Here is a 21,271-nt window from a genome sequence, read left to right on the forward strand (position 1 = left end):
ACAGAACTTGGTACCTTCCTCAAACTGGTAATTTCTGCTCATCCTCTATTGTCACTACCCTAATTTCCATTTAATTTTATCCCCAGCCCCCTGTGTTAAATGGATCCCTATGGTAGATATTACTGCTGTTCACCAAGATTTCTACATTTCCATCTATTTCTAAGTACACACCCCTAAGTCACAGGAAGGAAGCAGGCTAGAGCGATGAGTCACCCTGAGAGCTGCCTGGAGATTTTGCGTGAGCAGGAAATTAACTTCCATTGTATTAAACCACTGAGATTTTGGTGGTGTTTGTTACAGCAACATAATTTAGCCTACCCTGACTGATGCACTTTCTCACCAGCTCAAGTCACATTGATCACCATTTATGCAGCAACCCATAGCTGTTTATGTGGCTGTTACACCAGTAAGCTGTGTTTATAGGATGAATCTGCCTCAGTCACTATTGAAGGCCAAGTCTCTGAGAAATAGCTGGGGGCAATAGGAAGGTACTGGGATGATCCCACAGCGTGTCCCACACCCTTGCCAGGTCCCTGAATTAACACTGAGGGCTTCTCAATGCAAATTACTATCTTGATTTATTCCTTAGGAGGTATCAATTTTATGAGAAGAAGGAGTTTAATTTAGAACAAATTGAAACTTCTAGGCTGGTGGGATAGTCAGTTGGAAATGCCTCGCAGGTGATTGGTAATGCAGAAACGGAGCTGGGAAACAGGCTAAGAATGTGGGTACATACACTTGAAAGTTGAACATTAAGCATGAATAAAATTTCCAAAGGAAATGACAGAAAAAGTGAGAAAAATAAAAAGCAAACGCACACACACACACACACACACACACACACACAAACGAGTCTTAGGAAACATTCATATTTAGGGCTAGAGAGAGAAGCAGCAAGCAAGAGAGAGATGAGAACTCTGGTGACAATACCCATTCATTTCGAGAGCTAAGAATACCGTATCTTCATTAATAAATTCATTTAAATTTAAATTTCAAGGTTTTTAATGAGGATAAAAAATGCACTACTCCTTAACAATCCATTTACTCTCTCAGATATTAAAATAGATTACCCATGTGACAGGCAGCTGGACATTATCTGTAATAAAAAGCAAATGATTTTTTAATTCAATGTCCCAGAACTAATTTATCAAGATTTAAAGTTTTACAGAAGAAACAGAACTTTTAAACATGTATGACTTGCTCTGCATTACAGTCCTCCATTTATTCAACAGGATTGTTCTTCTGTCCGGGGCTCCACACTATGGGGTGCTGCGGTCATTCTAGGCTGGCTGTCTCCACTCCCACTGTACCTGCTGTTCCCCCTGTATGTTCAGCTTTGTGCCAGCTTTGCTCCTGCAAGGATGACCCCAAGAGTTAATTAGCTAACATTTTCTGAACCCTAGGTGCGTGTGCCAGGCACAAGGTACTTTTTTTGTTTTACAAGTTTTTTTTTTTTTTCATTTAATCTTAAACCCTAGGAGGTGGATATTAGGAGTATTTCCATTTTACAGCTTGGGGAGCTCAAATTGTTAAGAAAACTTGCCTAAGGTCACAGAGCTATTAAGTGATGCATCAGGACTCAAACTAGGCGGGCCAATGCCAAAGTGAGTGTTCTAAGCCTTGCTAGAGCAAGCATGTGATCCTCAAACCAGCAGCACTAACTTTACCTCGGGGTTTGCCAGGCATTCAGAGTATCAGTCCCAATTCCAGACCCAGTCCATCAGGATGTGGTTTAAACAAGGCCCCGGGGTGATCTCTCTGCACATTAACGTTTGGGACTCACTATGCTAAGTCACTCCACTATACAGACTTCAGTTGAAAGGATGCTGCGACAGCTGGAGGTAAACTTTCCCCTGAGTTCCAATAGGAGGGGGTGGGGAGGGGGGAGGTAATGTAGGTGTTCTCCAAGGGCAAAAGGAAGGATTCAGACAACAGGTTCTTTGAGTTTCAAACACTGGAGATCAGCGAAGGTCAGGAACACTTCCAAAAGCAGCAGATACTGAGCCGGGTCTTGAAGCCAGAACATTTTCTCAATTCGTTTCATTAAAAACAAGTATTGTTCCAAATGGACCAGTGCCCACATCAATAATCTGGAGTTAGCTTCTCCAGCCTGGATTCCGTTTTCCAAATAGAATCCAAATATCAACAGCACCAAAAAGCAGATTTGAAACCTCAATAAAATGTGCCATGATTGCACTGTTATGGTATTATTCGGTTTAGAATTGCCTGGTTTGATTAATAACGTTCATGACAAAATTAGTTTGCCCCTTATTATTAATTGTTCCCCAGGTAGGAGTACAAAAGCTTGGTATAAAAAAACGGAAGCACGCCCCCAGCTACAGGTACTTAATTCAGGGTGTGGAGTCGCCTTTTCAAGACCCCTCTTCTCAGCCGCGCTGGCCTCCTCTTTCTTGGTGGGGCCCAACGGCCCTGCTCTTTTGGCTGGCACTTTATCCTAAGTGACCAATTCTGGCTTCCAAGGGCCCCAACCTGAGCGCAACCTTCCAACCAGCCCGCCGACAGGTCACCTCGGACCTGCCGCGACCTGTGCTCGGCTGGGGTCTCTACCCGCACTCCGCACCCCTGGAAAAGGGTGGCGCGGCCAGCTCTCCAGGGTGGACGAGCCGAGCGGCGGCGGTGGCGGTGGCAGAAGGCGAGTCACGTGCGGCAGTGGGGGCGGAGCGCACCCGGCCTGGTGGGTGGAGAAAACAAAGCCCCCAGCTGTCAGTAGAGGAAGGAGGCGACAGCGCCGGAGCAGGTGAGTCAAGTGCATTTAAAGCGGTACCGCCCTGGCGCACCCCGACACCTCCTGCCCGGGCGCAGTCCCTCCCAGGCCAAGCGCTGGCCGCGCCTCCTCCCGCCGCCGGGGGGCTGCAGTCCGCGGGTCGCGGAGCCAGCGGGACCCCGGGGTCCCTGGTGCCCTGCAAGAAGTTGTGCAGGGGTCGGCCCCGCGGCTCGAGGATGTGCACCCGCCAGCGAGCGGCACCCCTTCTTCGTAGCCCCAGCGCTGCGCACCCGGGAAGAGGGGAGGGAGTCGGGCTGCCACGCTGGCAGAAGCAAAGTGGACTAGCTCTGGGGTGAGGGCCGGGACTGTCCAGGACGCGGACACTTGGCGCTGGTGCCGAGGGGGGTTTGGGGGTGCGCTTCCGCAGCGCGCAGACCTGGAGGCGCCAGAGTTGGGGCGCAGGGACCGAGAACCGAGGGAGCTGGCAGAGGCAGCGCACTTCGGGCAGACCAGGAAGTGCAGCGCGCTGGCGCCGGCCTGCTGGGGATCAAACGCTAGACCCCCGGCCCTGCCGCCTCCGCGGGTGCTTGCCCTCCGGCGGAGGCGAACCCCACAGCTCCCCATTCCAACTCCGGCTCCCGCTGGTGCTCCTGGCGCCCGGGACCTGGGAGCCAGGTCTGGGGAAATGAGAACGGGTTGTTATTCTGACCCCAACGGGTTCTTCTGCAGAGATCACCCTGGGCGCAGGGCGAGGGCTACTCGGCGACTCCTCACTCTGCTTCCGTAGGAAATTCTTCAGTCCACCCTTAGAAGGGTTGCGCGGAAGCCCAGAAATCCCACAAAGGGCAGGAAGGAGGGGTGGGCACAGAAAGACCTTCCCCTCTGAGTCTGGAGCGTTCGGTAATGCAGACTTTCAGATAGTGGATCTGGCCACCCCTTGAGTCACTTCGCCAGTGCCTTGCCAAGTGCCGCCTGGCGCAGAAGGCAGAGCTATAACCTCGGAGGAAGGGGCGCTGCAGCCATTTGATCAGGAGGAGCCTTTGTCTTAACCCCCAGTCCCCTTCTGCTAGTCTTCGCTGGGTCAGTAGCGCGTGGAGTAATTAATATTACGAACATTAGCCATCCCTTCACTTTGGCACCAGCCGACACTGCTGTCCCCTCCCTGCGGGTTTTCGCCAGCACTTGCTCTCGTCCTCTCTTCCAAAAACATGGAACGTGGTCCAGACCCGCTAAGCAAGAGGAAGTCACTAAACGCACTATAATGCAGTCACGTAAAATCAAGGGTTAAGTGTTCAAACCTGCACCCGCCCGCCAGCGAGGAGACGGAAGAACTTTCTCGATTAGCATAGTATCTACCCTGGGGCCGCGCTGAGAGGCGGCGGTTCGGTCCCAGCCCAAGTGAAGCGTGCAGTACCGTCTTGATTGTGCTTTGACGCAGCACCTGCTTCTAATCTGAGAGGACCCGAGGCTTACAGCTTTGCGGAGCAAGACTCTGTGGGATGAAACAGAGCAGAGATCAAAAGGTAACAAAAAAGAATAGCAACATTTGAGACGCTTCTCTTGAGCACTAAATGTAGCCAAGTTTTTGGTAAGCTAAGAGGGAAGATGGTCCTTGACTAGCCAGTGTCTCTTCTGAAAATGCCCCCTTGCTTTGCTAGCGTTCTTTGTGGCTGCCAGACTAATTAAATTATCAGGGGCTATGTGTCACTAGATCTCCAGGATGGTTTGGGAGGCCACCAGGTGGTCATTAGTGATGCTTAACTGGTAAGTTTCACTTGCATGGGAAGAGTGACCTTCTCCATCGCAAAGGTTCCCAAACTTGGCTGTCTGTTAGAATTACCTGGGAAGCTTTGGAAAATCCTGATGTCCATATCTCATCCCAACCCATTTAAATCAGCCTGTTTGGAGATGAGAGCCAAGCATCGGGTTTGTTATTTGTTTTATTCATCTTTAATCGCCAGGTAATCCCATTGTGGAGCAAAGTCTGAGCAACATTGACGCAAAGGAGTTCAGTGGCCAGCAGCTGCAAGGCTTGCAAGACAAGATGACAGTTTAACTACTTGGGGTGAGGGCGGGGGCGAAGCTCGAACTGGAGTGCCGCCCACAGACGCCCTAGGGCGGGGACTGTCACAGGGCGGCTTGGCTGGCGGTGACACCTGCCACATCATCTTTCACCCCCTCTTGCCTTAGGTCCGGTTCCTATTGGAAAGATCGAAGTTCACTGTCAGTGTCTGGTTTCTGCATGGTTGTTAAGGAGCCGGTAGAAACTTTCATTCCCCGTGATGACTCACGTGCACAGGCAGTGGGGAAACCCAGCAGAAACTAACTGGGAGCAGCCTGGTGAGTCAGCAGACTTCATTCTAAGGCGGAGCCCCGGGGAATAGGAAGTAATTACATCCAGTAGCTTTTTGACGCGCACTATTCCACTCCTTTGAAAGCGTGTTTGAATATCTGATCAGGATATGTTTGCTCGTAGACGCCTGTTCCACTTGCTTCGTTATAATGCGCTCTCCTGTTAGAGGAGGAAACACAAAACCAACTAGACATCTTGTAATTTCCTTGGTGGAAGGCATATTAAAAAAAAAAAACCTGGAGAATGTGAACTGGTTTGGGTTATTTCAAATATGTGAAGTAGAGACGATGAATTAGCAGTGCATAAGTTTTGAGTATAGAAAACTCAAATACTGTTTGATCACACTCTCAGTGGTGGATTAAAGGGTCTATTTAAATAGAAATGGTTATACCTAACATTTTGCATGAATATGTTTGCTATTAATGATTTCTTGCTTTAAAAAAAATCCCTAAGACACGACCCTTATAATATAACTTGTTTCAAAACGTACACAGGTTAGGGGGCGCCTGGGTGGCTCAGTTTAGTGTCTCACCTGGGCTCAGGTCATGTTCGACAGCTCAGAGCCTGGAGCATGCTTCAGATTCTGTGTCTCCGTCTCTCTGTTCCTCCCTAGCTCGCACTTTGCCCATCTCTCTCAAAAATAAATAAACATTTAAAAAAAGTTTTTAGGGGCGCCTGGGTGGCGCAGTCGGTTAAGCGTCCGACTTCAGCCAGGTCACGATCTCGCGGTCCGTGAGTTCGAGCCCCGCGTCAGGCTCTGGGCTGATGGCTCAGAGCCTGGAGCCTGTTTCCGATTCTGTGTCTCCCTCTCTCTCTGCCCCTCCCCCGTTCATGCTCTGTCTCTCTCTGTCCCAAAAATAAATTAAAAACGTTGAAAAAAAATTTTTTAAGTTTTTAATGTACACAGGTTATTAAGTATACTTATTTTTCTTTTTTAAATTATTATTATTATTTTTTAATTTTTTTCAACGTTTTTTATTTATTTTTGGGACAGAGAGAGACAGAGCATGAACGGGGGAGGGGCAGAGAGAGAGGGAGACACAGAATCGGAAACAGGCTCCAGGCTCTGAGCCATCAGCCCAGAGCCTGACGCGGGGCTCGAACTCACGGACCGCGAGATCGTGACCTGGCTGAAGTCGGACGCTTAACCGACTGCGCCACCCAGGCGCCCCTAATTATTATTATTTTTAAACTTAGCTCCAAGTTAGTTAACATAGACTGTAATAATGATTTCAGGAACAGAATTTAGTGATTCATCACTCACATATAACACCCAGTGCTGATCCCAAAAAGTGGCCTCCTTAATGCCCCTTTTGCCCATTTGGCTTTTCCCACCCCCCCACACCCCCCACAAAACCCCTCCAGCAACCCTCAGTTTGTTCTCTGTATTTAAGGCTCTTGTAGTTTGTCAATAAACTTATTTTTCTTATTTTTATTACTCGTAACTTCAATTTTTATACCACTCCTCTCTTCATTACCTTTTATATCACCATGATTGAGTCTACCTGCTTCCTTCCCCATTCTGTTTCTTTAAGGGGGAACAACAGTGCCTGGCACACAGCAAGCATTCAATATTATCAGCTACAGAACTTTGTTGGAATCTCTCCTAGCCCCTATGCACCCTGCTTGGTATTCTCTTCCAGGAGCCTTTCTGTCTGCAGCTCCCATAGCACAGAGCATAATACCTTTCGTGTTGTGAATGCTGTTTGTGTATGCTGAACATTATCAAAAGGTGGGGAGAACATTTGAAAGCAGAGCATCCTGAGTACGTTCAGTTGTTATTTTCCAAGACGGACATTCTGGATATGTGGGAGCTAAAGGTCCATCACAATTCTTAAGTGATATGAAATGGTAGCTCATTTGTTCATTTACAGTTTTACCATAAAAACAACCTAGACTTCTGAGCATAACTAGTAACTGTTAGAATACTTAACTACACTCTCATGTGAAGATTCACTTCACAAAAGTTTGCTCTCTGCCCATTATGATGGAAAAATCCCATCCAACTATCTGGATGCCTAAAGGAATTCATCAAGCTAGGAGAGTTCTTTCAGAGCATTGCGAGTTAATAGTTAAACAGCTTTTATTGTCATCAGCCTTGATTAAAACTAGCACAAGTGGGGCACCTGGATGGCTCAGTCGGTTAAGTGACCAACTTCAGCTCAAGTCATGATCTCATGGCTCAAGAGTTCGAGCCTCGCATCAGGCTCTGTGCTGACAGCTCAGAGCTTGGAGCCTGCTTCAGATTCTGTCTCTCTGCCCCTCCCTCACTCACACTCTGTCTCTCGCTTTCTCTCCTTCAAAAGTGAATAAACATTAAAAAATTTTTTTAAAAATAGCACAAATATATTTAAATAGTCAGCATATTTTAAAATGAGAAGTTGGATATATTCTTTGACACATAACACCAGAAATAAGTGTTAATAAGAATTTCCAAAGGCCAAAGTGATGGAAATGAGCCCATTCTCATTTCATTTCTGTGTAGCTAAGAAAAGGCACTGGGGATACATTTCTGAAATTCCAGCCCCTTTCCTGGGAGTTGTAAGATATTGAAAGGCTGAAACGTAGTCTAGAAGAATGGGTCTAATCCAGATTAACGAGAAACTGTTCATCAGAGGATGGTGTAGACCTAGTTCTGTAATATTTACAAGTAAGCCAGAAGCGGTGATGTAGAAAGAAGGGGTATCACCTCAATTTTAGAAACTGAAGTTTTTGGGATAGATCAGAATCATTCAGGTTTTTAGTTTGTTTTTTGTTTTGTTTTTTTTTTACCTTAAATTTATACAGCCCTTTGGTCTCCTTAGTATATCAGGGCCTAAACATAACTCTGGTAGAGAGAATTCCCATGTGCCAAAGAGCACAAATCCCAATATTAAATGATACTCTAAAGTGATGAGAAACCAGGGGTACTGACTCTATCATGTAGCTGTTTCTTGAATAGAGTGGAATATAATCTTGCTTGGAGGTTTTGGCTAGACAAGTTCAGTTCTAACACACATGATGATCTCACCAACTTTATTCTGAAGTAATCAACCTTTGGACTAGACCAGCCCCCCAAAATCTGAGCTATTGTTTGCTTCTTATCCAGATAACCAAAATAGGAAGTTTTAGAATCTTTGCCCAAATCATAGAAACATAAACTCTCTTGTTTGAAGGGCCCTTACAGGTTAATAATAATCATGCCATCCAACAAAAACTTAAACTTCCTGTATAGCTTCTTACTAAATAGTCCTTCAATTTACATGTCAATGTCTCCCTCTCCCTCGCAGCACATTACATCCACAAAGCATTGTCTGCACCCTCTGGAGACCACAAAGAATAAAATCCAACTATCTTACATATTTACCTGCAACCATCTTAGATGCTTACAGTGAATTTATTCTCCTTGATCAGGAAGATCTGGCTATAGTGTTTCAAATCTACTAATTGCACGATTTTTTTTTTTTTTTGCGCCAAATTTGAAACCATAAATTTGAAGAGAAGCATTCAAAATTGTGATTTGTTACCCCAGAGTTACAGAAGATGATTATTGGTAAAGTTCCTTCCAACAAACCTAATAATCTACACCCTTCAAAAGTGACTCCTGACAAACTCCACGTAATGGCACTAGGCTTGTGTTGAGTTGAAAGCCATGGCTCCGTGTGTTTTGGAGATCAGCAAAACTATGACCCGCTGTCTGTGGTCGTATGTCCTGTGAACTAAAATTGGTTTCCGTGGCTTACTTAATGGTTGAAAACATATCAAAAAAAAAAAAAAAAAAGAAAAGAAAAATATGTTGGGACTCTTGAAAATTATACAAAATCCAAATTTCAGTGTTCAAAATAGTTTTACTGGGCTATAGCCATATTTATTCACTTATTTTGTCTATGGCTATTAGTGCTACTGAAACACGGTAGTTTCACCAAACACCATTCGGGCCACCAAGCCTAAAATATTTACTAAGTATTTAGGTACAAATTGGCACACCCTTGATTTATTCTCATTCAACATACTTCGGTTCTGAATGAGAATTTGCTCACTTAGTCTTTTTTCAGTTTTTTTTCCCTGTTAGAGAAGGCAAAAAAAAATTGTTTCCAAACATAGGTAACTCACTAAAAATAGTTTAGTTTCCTATTTCTCTTTTGTGTGCATGTACTTTGCAAAACAGCAGTACTTTTCTAAAGCATATGTGAATTTTTGTGAATGGCGAACTATAAAACTTCTGAACCTTAACAGGCCCAAACAGGGCAGTGCTGACTTACGTTGAGCCAATGTCAGTGTTTCCAATGCTCCAGGAGATGGGAAAACACACCCTTGACAGTGAGCCCAGGGTGACACTTGCCTTAACTCTTTAGCAGTAGGAACTTCTTTTTCTCAAACCTGTGACGGCATTTTTTGCTTATTTCATTGAGCGTATGAAGACATAATTTGAAGATGTATTCAGATTTGAAATTTTTCATTGACTGTCCTTTTACACACTTAAAACATGATGTGGAAACTTGCCGGTTTTGAAAATCGCACTACTCCTCTAAAGTATACATTTAAAATAAATTGCTCTCTACTAACAAAGGCAAGGATCATTAAATAGTAAGCAGTTTTAGAGTGTCTGGGTGGCTCAGTCGGTTAAGCATCCGACTTCGGCTCAGGTCATGATCTCACGGTTCGTAAGTTTGAGTCCTGCATGGGGCTCTGTGCTGACAGCTCAGAGCCTGGGGCCCGCTTCGGATCCTGTGTCTCCCTCTCTCTCTCTGCCTCTCCCCCACTCGTGCTCTGCCTCTCTCTCTCAAAAATAAACATTAAAAGAAATTTTTTTAATAATAATAATGAGCAGATTTACAGTCACTTACATCCCTAGAAGCTGACATTATGCCATAGACAATTTAGTTTGAAACTTCCAAATTCAGAAACAGATCAGATCATGATCCAGAGATGAAAATTATTTGCCTTCTTCCCAAGAATAGAGAGATTACTATTAAGATTCTAGAAAGAACCTTTGAAAGAGCAATAACAACATTAATGAGACCTTGTCTTAATTTTTTACTTTAAGCGTTGCCTCATGAAATTTCCTTCAGTTAAAAGAACTTCCTCTTTTGTTAATGCCACCGACTGTAAATGAGTTTCACTTAGATTAATAGAGCAACTTCAAGGGTTATATATAACTCGTCCTCTTCCTCCCTTCCAGAATCAGTACACCTGCAATTCAGAAACCAAAAAATGATAGTTTGGGCTTCTTTTTTTCACTATATCAAACAATGCATTTCAGATAATGTAAAGTTTGAGGAACCTGAGATCAGCTAAATAATTTCTAAAAACAAAACAAAACAAATTATAAGGGCATTTAACCCCATCCTAGGACTATTGGCAGTAATGGCATAGAGATATCTAACTCCTGAGGGGACTTAACTTACTTTTGCTCATGATGGAGTATTTGGGGGGGAAAGATGAAGGGGGACAACTGAGGACAGATCGTGTAACCAGTTCAAGTTAAAAAGCAACTTTACTCCCTTATCATAATGTAGATTTCATATTTTACTAACAAGATTTTCTTTAATATAACTTGTGCCATACATATATCACATGTAGCTCTCCCCAGGAGAGTTCCAAAATTAAACACTATGGAGGGTTCTCAAAAAGTTAAAAATACAGCTACCTTATGATGCAGCACACTGCTGGGTATTTACCCAGAGGATACAAGAATACCAAATCAAAGGTATATGCGCACCCCAATGTTTACAGCACCATTATTTACAATAGCAAGATATGGAAGCAGCCCAAGTGTCCATTGGGTGATGGATAAAGAAGAAGATGTGGTACACACACACACACACACACACACACACACATACGCACGCACACACACACTACAATACTATTCAGCCATGAAAAACAATGAAATCTTGCCATTTGCAATGACATGGATGGAGCTAGAGAGTATAATGCTAAGTGAAATAAGTCAGTCAGAGAAAGACAAATACCATAAGATTTCACTCATATGTGGAATTTAAGAAACAAGCAAGCAAAGGGAAAAAAATGAGAGACACGAAGCAAGAAACAGACTCTTTATTTTCAAGTTTAGTTATTTGTTTTGAGACAGAGAGAGAGAGAGAGAGCAAGCATGAGAAGAGGAGGGGCAGAGGGCAGGGGGAGAGGGAAAGAGAATCCCAAGAGGGTTCTGCGGGGCTTGTACTTGCAAACAACGAGATCATGACCAGAGCCGCGACCAGGGGACGCTTAACCTACTGAGCTACCCAGGCGACCCAGGAGACTCTTTCTTAAAACTTTCTTTAAAGTGTATTCATTTCAAGAGAGACAGATTGAGTGAGAGGGGGAGGGGCAGAGAGAGAGGGAGAGAGAGAATGCCACACTGTCAGTGTGGAACCCAGTGAGGGGCTCAAACTCAGAAACCGGGAGATCATGACCTGAGCTGAAACCAAGAGTCAGACGTTTAATTGACTGAGCCACCCAGGCACCCCCGCAGTGGACTCCTAACTATAGGGAACAATCTGATGGTTACCAGAGGGGAAGTGGGTAGGGGAATGGGCTACATAGTTGATGGGGGTTAAGGAATGCACTTGTTGTGATACGCACAGGGTGATGTATGAAAGTGTTGAATCCCTATATTATATACCTGGAACTAATATAACTCTGTATGTCAACTAACTGGAATTAAAATAAAAACTTGAATTTAAAAAAAGTAGTTCTAAAATGAAGATTTACTGTATTTTTCCAGAGTAAGAAATTCATAAGTTTCAATTGCTTGAACAGGGGCAGAACACTCAAGCATTTTGCTAACAGGTAAACCTTGGTTTTAACTTAGAATTAATTATAAACAACGTGGCAAGAACAACTCTTGGTATTTGGAGTTAGTCAGAGAAGGTAAAATAAGCCAGAAAAAGCAGGTGGAAAATGAGGTGACTTCTTTCAGTTTTGCTAAAGTGTGCCAAACTTATTATTGGATGCCATGCATGAAAGTGAAACCAGAGGACTCGATTACCCTCTTTATTTTTTTCAAACATAATTTATTGTAAAGTTAGCTAACATACAGTGTGTACAGTGTGCTCTTGGCTTCGGGAGTAGATTCCCACTTACATACAACACCCAGTGCTCATCCCAACAAGTGCCCTCCTCAATGCCCATCACCCATTTTCCCCGTCTCACCCCTGCCTCCCCCCCATCAACCCTCAGTTTGTTCTCTGTATTCGAGAGTCTCTTATGGTTTGCCTCCCTCTCTGTATGAAACTATTTTTTCCGCTTCCCTTCCCTCCTGGTCTTCCATTAAGTTTCTCAAGTTCCACATATGAGTGAAAACATATATCTGTCTTTCTCTGACTGACTTATTTCACTTAGCATAATACCCTCCAGTTCCATCCACGTTGTTGCAAATGGCAAGATTTCACTCTTTCTCATTGCCGAGTGGTATTCCATTGTGTATATAAACGACATCTTCTTTATCCATTCATCAGTTGATGGACATTTGGGCTCTTTCCATGATTTGACTATTGTTGAAAGCGCTGCTATCAACATTGGGGCACAAGTGCCCCTATGAATCAGCACTCCTGTATCCTTTGGATAAATTCCTAGTAGTGCTGTTGCTGAGTCATAGGGTAGTTCTATTTTTAATTTTTTGAGGAACCCCTACACCGTTTTCCAGAGCGGCTGTACCAGTTTGCGTGCCCACCAGCAGTGCAAGAGTAGATCCCCTTCTTTAAAAGCTGGTAGAGGCTGTTTTCAAACAACTGATGAGCAGGAAGTGGAGCATCCCTGCAACCACCTTATGCATTCTTTCCTTCTTTCAATAATTTTAAAACCCAACCAGCTTGCCAGAATTTGATCCATTACAAAGAACGTTTCATGATTCTAACCAAGAAACCACTGTCTCCATTTTCCCGCTGATCTTCTTCAGTCTCCAAAAGAGTGGGAGCTAGAAGGAAAACCCTTCTGCTCTGCTCCCCCTGGTCCTTCCCCAAAAGGAAACTATTGACGGAAGATTTTTTTGTTAGTTTCCAGCTTGCCTTCTATCACAACTTTTTTCTCAAGTGGAGTCTTCTGGGCACAAATCTTCTAAAAGGAGTTTCCACAAATCAACAGCATAACAACCAAGTGCTGTATGTGTTACTGGCAAATCCGGAAAGCAGTCTCGGTGCAGTTAGAGTGTTTAAACAGCACTGTCAGGGGGTCTGTTCATTCTCCACGCTACCTGTTCTCTCAGCATTTCAGGGTAAGTTAGAATTTGGGGGAACGGGTGTTTCTCTTGGGTTGCCAGGTGAAATACAGGATGGCTAATTAAATCGGAATTCTAGATAAGCAATGATTTTTTTTTTTAGTGTAACTATGTCCCATATATTACATATATGTATTACATGGCGTATACTCATACTAAAAGAATTAGTCTTTTAGCTAAAATTCAAACGTAACTGAGCATCCCATTTTTTTGGTTGTTTGGAATTTTGTTTAGTGTTTCTCATCTCTTTTTTGTTTTCTCCAAATTTGCAACCCTACTTTTATCCCATCATAAATTTCAAAAGGCCTAGCTTTTCTGGTCTGTAAAATATCTGATCTGAGACTCTATGTCCAAGGTAATACATTAAAATGTCTGCCCTGCTTTCACCTACTAAAGAAAAAATCAAGCTATTATCTGCAGTATTCTGCACAATGAGGGGAAATAAGTAGAAACTAGAACTAGAAAATTGGCCATCTTATTTTGTAAGCTATTGAAAGGTACCTTCTATTTTTTTACAGACCTTCTAATTCAATAGATACATTGATAGGTAGATTGTTAGCATGACATTGCTAATAAAAGTTGATGATTTCTAGTGATTCCAAGGAAGTTCACTCCCAGGGGATTCCAAGGATGCCTTGTTAGTTGTGTGAGGTCCCGGGACTGCAGCTTCAGTACGCCAGAGGAGTGTCCTAAAATGCAGGATTTGGGCTGACCCCAGACCTTGGCAACCAGTCCTTACGTTAACAAGATCTCTAGGTGATTCACATGCACATGAAAGTTTGAGAAACCCTGAAACAGAGGATTCACTTTTTCACACATAAATTGGCCTTTTGATTTAATACCGTGTTGAAATAATCCTTAACAAAATTCCCTTTTAACACCTAAGAAGAAATAGTTTCTTTTGATCAAATATCTTTGATATGCAATTATTATATTTCTGTTTTCTTATGAGAATCCTAAATGACCATTTCTAATATTGTTTTATAATCTACATATTTAACAAAATAAGACAAGTGTAAGTATGAAAAAGACTCTCATGGGATGCCTGGCTGGTTCAGTCAGTAGAGCATATGATTCTTGATCTCAGGGTCATGAGTTCAAACCCCACACTGGGCATGGAACCTACTGAAAATCTTTAAAAATTTAAAAATTTAAAATTCAAAAATTCAAAAAAAAAAAAAAGACCTAAGGACTTACCAGACAGCCTATTATAAATAACATCCTGGTTTGTCTTTCATCCATAACCCATAAATTAAGTGGCACACACTTCCTGGGCCTCAAGTCACCAGCAAATCTGTGTTTCTTCATTTCATATATTGTAAGTGGATATTTATATGCCAGCACCACCTGTTTATATATTTACATCCTTAGGTTCCTTTAAAACTGAACAGAGGGTGGGGCGCCTGGGTGGCTCAGTGGGTTAAGGGTCTGACTCTTGATTTCCGTTCAAGTCATGATCTCCCAATTCATGAGCCTGAGCCCCATGTCGCTCTCTGTGCTGACAGTGAGGAGCCTGCTTGGGATTCTCTCTCTCAGCCTCTCTCTCTCTCAAAAATAAATAAACATTAAAAAAAAAAAAAAAAAACAAACTGAACAGAGGGCATGCAGTTTGAGCCTATGGCAAGCTCCAAACTGGTCTGTGAAATTCTGAGTTTTAAAAACTCAGAGAAAAGGTTCCATAGACTTTGATTCCTTTCACGTTCGAAATCCTCACATCCTTTGCCTGCCCACCTGTTTTTTGTTTTTGTTTTTTTTTAAGAAGTTAGTGTTTTGGAGGCACTTGGGTGGCTCCGTCGGTTAAGCATCTGACTTCTGCGTAGGTCATGATCTCGCAGTTCGTGAGTTTGAGCCCCGCAACAGGCTCTGCGCTGACAGCGTGGAGCCTGCTTGGAATTCTCCCTCCCTCCCCCTCTCTCTGCCCCTCCCCTGCTTGTGCTCTCTCTCTCTCTCTCAAGATAAATAAATACATTTTTTAAAAAGAAGTTACAGGGTTGTGTCACAGCAAACATTCTGGAACTGCAGCAAGAACATTGGACGGCCTGAGGCTTAAAACTAGTTCTGCTGCTGACTGACTGGTTGTCTTTGGAGATGTTACTTACCATCCTTCATCAATGCCCCTCCAGTTAAGTTTTCTCATCTGTCAACTTGAGACACTAGAGCCCAGCATTGCCTCACAGGATTCTTGTAAGACTCGCACAATGTGTGAGTCTTTATGAAGACTATAATATGTAGAGTGACACATAGATTTGTTTAGTGACCTTCACATATGGCTGGCAGTTGACTAAATATTATATATGTAGTTTCCTGCAACACACCTAATTTGGAAGAAAGGTGATGTTCATTTTAAGAGTTCATGTATGCGCTGGGAATGGAACCACAGAGCACGTATCTTAGAGACGTATAGCTTTTGGCCATATATCCTTAGCAATCACAACCTTCCCTTCTGTCCCTCAGGAACTTAAAAGTTCTCCCCCTTTCCTGTGACAGCAAGGTGCTCTGGGACACCAAGCAATGAATTCCTCACCGGGGTGCCACTCTTTGCTCTGTGAAGTCAAAAGATACAACGCTTGGTGTTTTTCTTCTGTCCAAATTCTATATAATTCCTCTCGCATTTTTTCCCCAGGTGAAATTTTACGGATGGACTATAAAAACACGCTTCAATGTTTTTAATTACTTGACTCCTTCTATAAAATATTATTCCTTCAAAAACACAGCTTTTTCTGTAGTGATCATAACCTTGTCACTACATAATCGTTGCCATCAGTCACTAAGTAACTGTGTATCTTAGCCCATCACATAATCCCAGATTGGAGGAAGCCGCGTGGTCATTTTGTCAAAAGACACCCCAGTACAGAATTCCCCTAACCAGCATGTGGAAGAGAAACGAATGTATCCTTCTGTGGTTGTTTTAATAAATGCCACACAAAATTCATGAGTGAGAGTTTGACAACGATGAGGAAGGGGCGAGAGGGGGACCACTCCTAATCTTACCACCACCGTTCAACTATTAAAAATATTTTTTCCCATTTTTGTGTAAAGCTTTTATTGACTGTATTCGCACTCAACAATGTTTCACATAAACCTCTCCCTTACCGTGCTGAATGTTGCTCCCCACATCCAGCATGATCTTTCTAGCTTCAATGTCTCTGAATGTTTTTCTGCCCAAGGCGTCTTTCCTTGGTTAACTCAAGCTCAGCCTTTGTCTTATGTCAGGTGTTCATTCCTCGAGGTCCTTGCCACTCAGAGTGTGCTCCCCGGACCAGCGGCTGTTGCATCACCTGGAACATCTTACAAATGCTGAAGCTTGGGCTCCACCCCAGACATTCTCAATCGGAATCTGCACTGTAGTAAGATTCTCAGGTGTTCTGGATTAACATTTGAGAAAGGCTGTTCTGGAAAGCCTTTCCTAACCTCCTAGCCATTATCTCTCCCCACCTCCCACAGCCCCACCCATCCAGGATAGGTCAGGTGACTCATTGCAGTTTGCCTTTAATTCCCCACACATGGGCCTCCCCAGCACATAAATCGGTTGGCGGTCGGGCTGGACTCGTATTCATCTTTACGTCCCCCAGGTCCGAGTGGAGCATAATTGATACGTAAGCATTCAATATTTGGAGTTGTTTTGTCATGTTCTGACCCCACTGCTTTGTAGGTGAAAAGAGGTAGGTGGAAGTTTTGGTTCCGTGCTGGGAAAGTGGGTATTTAGGTAGGACTCTCAGGGTCACTGGCTCATGTTTGGGAGACTATGGAAAACCTACTGGGGGTTGTGGGGAGAGAAATGCTTCTGTTTCTGTGAATAACTCCAGAAAAGCCACTGTTGGAATTTCATCTTTTTTTGTTTAAGGCATTTAATATTTGTTAAACACCAACATCTCTGAGGGAACCTGCAGGGGCAGATTCTGGCAAGCGTTTGGTAAGACCTAGAGATAATGGTTCTCTGATGGAGTATACACGTAGGTGTTAGGAAAGGTAAATCGTGGAATGCTGCAAAATCATTTCTAATCCTGATAGATGTTACAATGTGTTTTATCGTGAATCCTACCGTATGGAATTTTTTTCCATTAAAAAAAAAATCTGTTATCCAAAAAAATCTCATGATAGAACTCTTGTCCACCATCCTGCCTTTCCTCCAGCCCCACTTTCAAAGTGAACCCCTGATACCCTGAGGACTTGTTTTCTTTTTTCCAGATACTGGTTTTAAAACTGTAGACAAAGAGTAAGAACTTCTACAGTGATGTTTCTGAACTCCTACTAAAATGAAACAGCAGCTGAACAGGAGCTTTCTCTGTGTTCAGGAACCACTTGGTCCTTTCATTGTGGAAGGAACGTCTTGTGAACTCAAGGGTGAACAATCTGATGGAATGAGGCTTAGCCCGGGAGGCTGCTGTTTTGAATTAGCAGGAGATGGATGAGGGCTTTGGAATCAAGTTGTACCCAGAAACAAGAAATGTCTGTCCTGCAAGGCTATTGTTTGTCTTATTTGAAAGGAAACAGAGGCTCCTGGTACTGCTTACCAGCGGCTCTCACAATTAGCCCCATAGACCACGGGGAGTATAACTATATTGAAGAATGTGGGGCTTCTTTTCCCCTTTGGGAGCCTGTCACTGTGCTGACCCATCACCATGGACACCAACTTGAGTGTGCATCTGAGTGTGGCTTCTCTTGTGGAAGAGTGTATTACATTGTTATTCTGTCCTAAGCTGCTTATCTGCGTGTCTGATGATGCTATTCATCGTAATTTCGCCCAGACAGGGAACTTTGGGTGGGGTTTTTAAGAGTCATTTGACACCTTCAGAGTGTACCTTGTTGAGCAATCTGACGCAGGTGAGCCATGCAGGATGGGGAGAACAATTGTGTTCTGTACACTGTGACCTCAAGCCTAAGTCCTTTTGAGTCATATTTTCCCATGGGGTTTGTGGCGCCTCCCAAAGGAAAGAGACCTTTAACACTCAACTCGTATGAGGTTTCGTGGTTTCAGCGTTGCTCATGGAATCTAAAAGCCACGTGTATTTTTTGGTTTTTCACATTCTGGGGAGTTTGTTTTTGAAAGTTAAGTAGTTAATAACTGTGTTATTACTTTTGTATGGCGTGGGGAGACTTTCATACTTTGATTTCCCTATCTGAAAAAATTATCTCCTAAAGATCATGAACAGAGGCTCTAGAGCTTAAAAAACTAAGAGGAAGTTAAATTCCATTGATGAAGAATTAAAGTTTTAGAGAAAGAATACACTCAAAGAGGAAGCAGTAATATCTACCAAAATCTTCAAAAGAGAAATAAGCATGAGTTAGGAGTTAAGACCAAGAATGCTGGCCTCTCCTCTGCTTACACAATCTTTGCAAGTTAGACACCACATCATTCTTACTGTTCTTATTAACAAGTCAACTTAAATTGATTGTGGGGGGACATGGGTTGTGTCCCAACTCTGCTTCAGGTGCAATGCAAACAACTCAATTCACTTGTGACCTCTAGCCTCCTCGATTAGGAGGGTATCTTCCCTTTCCCTCTGCTTCCCCCACAAGATATCCCAGCGCTCCAAAAGGTAGCTGTGAATCCATCTCTTAGAATGAACTATAATAGGAAATGTAATGGGAACTGTACTTCAGAGAACCCATGAGCTTTTCAAAACATGAGGAAAATCATTTCAATAGCCCGTTAGCACTGTGAATTATTTAAATTGCAACAGGGCAGAAATAGTGGTAGGATTTAAGCTTCTGACGTATGAGGCCATCGTAGATCCAAATAGGAAAGTGGTGGGATTTCTGGCAGAGCAGGCACATTTTAAAGAGCATCCACTCAGATCGCCTGCTGAGCTCCCTTTTCCCCACAAGCCTGGTTGTCAGTATTTGGTCCTCTCTCCCTCAGTGGGCCTGGGCTGAGCTATACACAGGTCGTAGATCTTACCCTGTTAGAGATCAGGGAAGACCTGGACAAGCGGGACTACTGATCCAGTCCAGCAATGAGTTGTACTGAGCTGCCCCAAAGTACAGGCAGACACAAGAGGCCCTCCTCCTCCTGGCTCTCCAGCACCTTGTGCTCCTGGGAAGACCAGGGGGTGCGGTAGATCTCCCCATGGGGAGCAGAAAGGAAGCACCTTGTGGGATGGGGAGGAACCAAAAGGCAGAAAAACTAGCTTCTCTAGGAAGATTTGAAAAGATTTGAAAGAAAGAAGAATCTTAAAACCCTGCATTCAGTGCAGTCATGTCTGCGAAGCATGAAATCCCTACAATGGCCTGATCTAACTAGCATTTGACCTAAAGCTAACAGGGAAAGTTCTACTTGTGATCAAAAGACGGCTTTGTTCTTTGCTTTTTTTTTTTTTTTCTCCCTCCACTGCCAACCTTAATAGATCTGTGGTCAAGCCGTGGAAACTGCCGAGGTCACAGACTACAGAAGAGGCAGCACAAGAGGCTTCAGCTATTGTGAGTGAGGGTCCTGCTCAAGGCCACACCCACAAGATCCCTTCAGATGGGCATTCTCTCCCATTCTTTCCAAGCCGTTGGTTTTTGCCATAATTGATTGTACTTCAACTTCCTGATCCTGTGACTAATATTCAGATCCAATTGACAAGGGAGATGTGGTTCAAACTCAATTATTAAATAGTGATGATGATCATGAGTGTTTCCCATTTACAGAGAAATTTGCAATAAAGGATGCTTCTATGTAGCACGAACACTCTAACTAGCTGCACTTGACAGGAAACTATAAAAACTGGAGCCTGGAGTTTAAAAAAAAATTTTTTTAACGTTTTATTTATTTTTGAGACAGAGAGAGACAGAGCATGAACGGGGGAGGGGCAGAGAGAGAGGGAGACACAGAATCGGAAGCAGGCTCCAGGCTCTGAGCCGTCAGCCCAGAGCCCGATGCGGGGCTCGAACTCACGGACGGTGAGATCGTAACCTGAGCTGAAGTCGGACACCCAACCGACTGAGCCACCCAGGCACCCCTGGAGCCTGGAGTTTAAATGGTATATGCACAGTTCACATAAGGGGGAGAACCTCAGTCCCAGGGAATTTATTCCAGGTCCAGTGCCCTTTATACCAGGCAGATTTACAAAGGAGAGTTGGATTCTCCACGTAACCCTCAAAGTTCCCTTTTGTTCATAAAGCTATTAAATTGTAACAGCCTCCTATTTCCCATGGAAAGATGAATGGGGTTCCAAAAAATGGGTTGATAAGTCCATTTTGGTATACAGCCCATCACCGATGAAGACTCTTAATATTCTGACATGAATGGTTGCTTCTTTTCCCTCAGTTTGAATATGCAAGTTAAAATTTAAAAAGGCGGGGGAGGGGGAGGTGCACCTGGGTGGCTCAGTTGGTGAAGCATCTGACTTCAGGTCTTTTGGTTTGTGAGTTCAAGCCCCACATCAAGCTCTGTGCTGACAGTCAGAGCCGGGTGCCTACCTCAGATTCTGTGTCTCCCTCTCTGCCAAAAATAAACATTAAAAGTTAGAAAAAAAAAAAAAAGAATGCAAGTGCACCTGGAGAAGTCATGACTTGTCCGGGAGTGTTGTTAGAAAGTTCTGGCAATCTCAAAACCTACTTTGAACCTGATTCTTTTAGGCAAAATGACAGTTCAAGTATACTAGAGTTACCAAAAGAGTTAGCTTCTGCAAACTTAAGGTTTTTGCTCCCTTTTTGTTTTAGAGAGACTACTTAGCTCACCTGAGCATCCTCCTGTGTCTCAAGCACGCTGGATGTATGTGCAGTAAATTCAGCTGAGTCCCTTCCCTATGCAAGGGAAGATAAACATGGCTTCATTGAGGGCACCAGTGTAACCAAAGCCAGAACCAGCCATTTGGGTCAGCAGAAGAAATAACAAATGGTTGTGATTAGCACTCCCCAACGCATTTGCACAGATTAGTTAATTAGCTACACATCCTCTTGGAAAGCAGAGAACTTTCTCTAAGGACCTGAAACTCTTGATGAGTATGTGACCACTGGGGGATTAGGGATGTTGGGGGGGGAGCAGTGGAGCAAGGAAAAATGTGTC

General features: G+C 43.6%; 1 protein-coding gene across 4 annotated transcripts in view; it reads left to right on the forward strand.

The window, feature by feature from the left end:
* The first annotated feature begins 2,669 nt into the window (after positions 1-2,669).
* The window catches only part of MAPRE2 (microtubule associated protein RP/EB family member 2), a 156,342-nt gene continuing 137,740 nt past the window's right edge, over positions 2,670-21,271 (forward strand). Inside the window, exon 1 of one of the 4 annotated variants that reach the window (XM_027068773.2) lies at positions 2,670-2,758. Coding sequence is in view for 2 of the 4 variants with exons in the window: in XM_053206619.1 (XP_053062594.1) it covers positions 13,165-13,275 (111 nt within the window). In the remaining 2 variants the exon portion in view is untranslated. Of the gene's footprint in view, positions 2,759-4,069; positions 4,249-4,941; positions 5,066-12,793; positions 13,276-21,271 lie in introns of those variants that run through there. The other 3 variants (XM_015082325.3, XM_053206620.1, XM_053206619.1) reach the window with 3 other exon arrangements.

This window comes from Acinonyx jubatus, chromosome D3 (genome assembly GCF_027475565.1).
Source record: "Acinonyx jubatus isolate Ajub_Pintada_27869175 chromosome D3, VMU_Ajub_asm_v1.0, whole genome shotgun sequence".
NCBI lineage: Eukaryota > Metazoa > Chordata > Mammalia > Carnivora > Felidae > Acinonyx > Acinonyx jubatus.